We start from the raw sequence: 2,775 nt of genomic DNA on the forward strand, positions 1-2,775 counted from the left end.
GTAGGGGCCGGCTGGTTTGCCCTGAACGGTGTCCTGGATCAGGGTGGGGGTTCCCTTGGGGGGTGGGGCGGCCTGGGCAAGGGGCCTGTTGTGGTTTGCAGGCCGGCAATGCCCCCATTGGGATGGGGGTCCCCACTGGGGATGGTGCTGGCCTTTGGAGAGGGGCTGGGGCAGTTTGCAGTCCAGTCATGCCCCCATGGGGTGAGGGTGCCCATTAGGGGGCCTGGCCAGCCAGGGTGAGGGGCTGAGGGCCATTTTCAGGCTGGCCACACCACCTTCAGGGTGGGGATTCCCGCTGTGGTGCCTGGCCAGCCTGGGTGAGGGGCTGAGGGCCATTTTCAGGCTGGCCACACCCACTTTAGGGTGGGGGTCCCTTCTGGGTTGCCACGCCAACCTGGGTGAGGGGCTGAGGGCCATTTTCAGGCTGGCCACACCCACTTTAGGGTGGGGGTCCCTTCTGGGTTGCCACGCCAACCTGGGTGAGGGGCTGAGGGCCATTTTCAGGCTGGCCACACCCACTTTAGGGTGGGGGTCCCTTCTGGGTTGCCACGCCAACCTGGGTGAGGGGCTGAGGGCCATTTTCAGGCTGGCCACACCCACTTTAGGGTGGGGGTCCCTTCTGGGTTGCCACGCCAACCTGGGTGAGGGGCTGAGGGCCATTTTCAGGCTGGCCACACCCACTTTAGGGTGGGGGTCCCTTCTGGGTTGCCACGCCAACCTGGGTGAGGGGCTGAGGGCCATTTTCAGGCTGGCTACACCCCCTATATGGTGGGGGTCCCTGCTGGGGGGCCTGCCCAGCCTGGGTGAGGGGCTGAGGGCCATTCTGGGTTGCCACGCCAACCTGGGTGAGGGGCTGAGGGCCATTTTCAGGCTGGTCACCCGCCCTTCAGGGTGGGGGTTCCCACTGGGTTGCCAGGCCAGCCTGGGTTAGGGGCTGAGGGCTGTTTGTAGGCTGGCCACACCCCCCAGTGGGGACCCTCACCCCATGTGTGTGTGGCCAGCCTGGATAAGGGGCTGAGGGCCATTTTCAGGCTGGCTACACCCCCTATATGGTGGGGGTCCCTGCTGGGGGGCCTGCCCAGCCTGGGTGAGGGGCTGAGGGCCATTTTCAGGCTGGTCACCCGCCCTTCAGGGTGGGGGTTCCCACTGGGTTGCCAGGCCAGCCTGGGTTAGGGGCTGAGGGCTGTTTGTAGGCTGGCCACACCCCCCAGTGGGGACCCTCACCCCTTGGGGGTGTGGCCAGCCTGGGTAAGGGGCTGAGAGCCATTTTCAGGTGGCCACACCCACTTTAGGGTGGGGTCCCCGCTGGGGGGCCTGGCCAGCCTGGGTGAGGGGCTGAGGGTGGTGTTGAGGCTAGCCATGTACCCCAGCGGGGGTCCTCACCCTGATGGTGGTGTGGCCAGCCTGGGTGAGTGCTGAGGGCCATTTGCAGGTCCCTCTCTCAGCAGCTGTCCCTGGTGACCTAAGCCTCTGGTGCCCATAAGCCTCTCCTTCAGCCCCCAGCCAGGGTGGGAGGGAAGCTTGGGTTGCCCCTGGCAACCCAAGCCTCCCCCGCACTCTGGCCTGCTCTGTGGCTACCGCAGACAGGCCCCTCCTTCCAGGCCCGCCCCTTTGTTGCCTGGGCTACCCAAGCCTCCTGCCTGCTGTGTTGAGGCTAGCCATGTACCCCAGCGGGGGTCCTCACCCTGATGGTGGTGTGGCCAGCCTGGGTGAGTGCTGAGGGCCATTTGCAGGTCCCTCTCTCAGCAGCTGTCCCTGGTGACCTAAGCCTCTGGTGCCCATAAGCCTCTCCTTCAGCCCCCAGCCAGGGTGGGAGGGAAGCTTGGGTTGCCCCTGGCAACCCAAGCCTCCCCCGCACTCTGGCCTGCTCTGTGGCTACCGCAGACAGGCCCCTCCTTCCAGGCCCGCCCCTTTGTTGCCTGGGCTACCCAAGCCTCCTGCCTGCTCTGGCTGCCTTCCTGGCTCCCACCATCTTTGTCCTACTAATTTGCATACTGACTCCTGATTGACTGGTGGGCGTGGTTTGTGGGCATTGGAAGGGACCCTTCATTTGCATGTGTAGATGTGGTTTGGGAGGGATATGGGGATCTCTAGTGAAAAAAATTCCAGACACAAGAACATTAAGCAGGCAATTTGCATTTTATTGGTTATTTTCTACGCTTGCCATTTAATGATTACAGTCCAAGGTAACTGCTAGCATTTCATACTGGAAGCACAGTTCTAAGTCACTAGAAGCAGTCACTGTATAGTCCTAAGAGGGTGCGTCCACCGTTGCAAGCGCGGTCGGCGGCTTCCTACAGGTAGCTGGCTGGGGTCGGCAGGTCGTCACTGGCAGGGCCGTCCTCCGCTTCTCCTGCAGCCGTCTTCTCTTCGGTGGTCGCAGGCGGGTTCTCTTCGTCTTCATCGTCGATTTCTAAGAATTGCAGTTCTTTGGCAATCAGTTCTCTCCCTAACTTGATGTTCAGTCCTTCGGTATAATGCAGCTTTCGTCTCAGTTCGAACTGCCGCTGTCTTTCGATCTTGTCCAGGAGGAGTTGGCTGCTCTGCGCCTCCTTGCTCTCCGGCTTCCCCAGGATGTGGCCCGCGGTGCCTCTGGCCTGGTCCTTGGTGTCGAAGTCCCACGCCGCGTCTTCTCCGCCGTCCTGGATCCGGACGTGGGGGGCGCTGGGCTCGTTGATGTTCTTTAAATCATAGTCTCTGTAGGCGGCTCGGCAGGTGGCGCGGATGTTGGACTCGTCCCATTTCTTCGACTTTCTGGCCTGGAGTCCGCGGGCC

General features: G+C 62.5%; 1 protein-coding gene across 1 annotated transcript in view; it reads right to left on the minus strand.

The window, feature by feature from the left end:
- Window positions 1-2,294: 2,294 nt before the first annotated feature.
- The window catches only part of LOC102239660 (type-1 protein phosphatase inhibitor 4), a 7,762-nt gene continuing 7,281 nt past the window's right edge, over window positions 2,295-2,775 (minus strand). Inside the window, exon 2 of the mRNA XM_005880890.1 lies at window positions 2,295-2,759. Coding sequence (XP_005880952.1) covers window positions 2,295-2,759 — 465 coding nt within the window. The remainder of the gene's footprint in view (window positions 2,760-2,775) is intronic.

The sequence above is a fragment of the Myotis brandtii genome, unplaced genomic scaffold (genome assembly GCF_000412655.1).
Source record: "Myotis brandtii unplaced genomic scaffold, ASM41265v1 scaffold657, whole genome shotgun sequence".
Taxonomy (NCBI): Eukaryota; Metazoa; Chordata; class Mammalia; order Chiroptera; family Vespertilionidae; genus Myotis; species Myotis brandtii.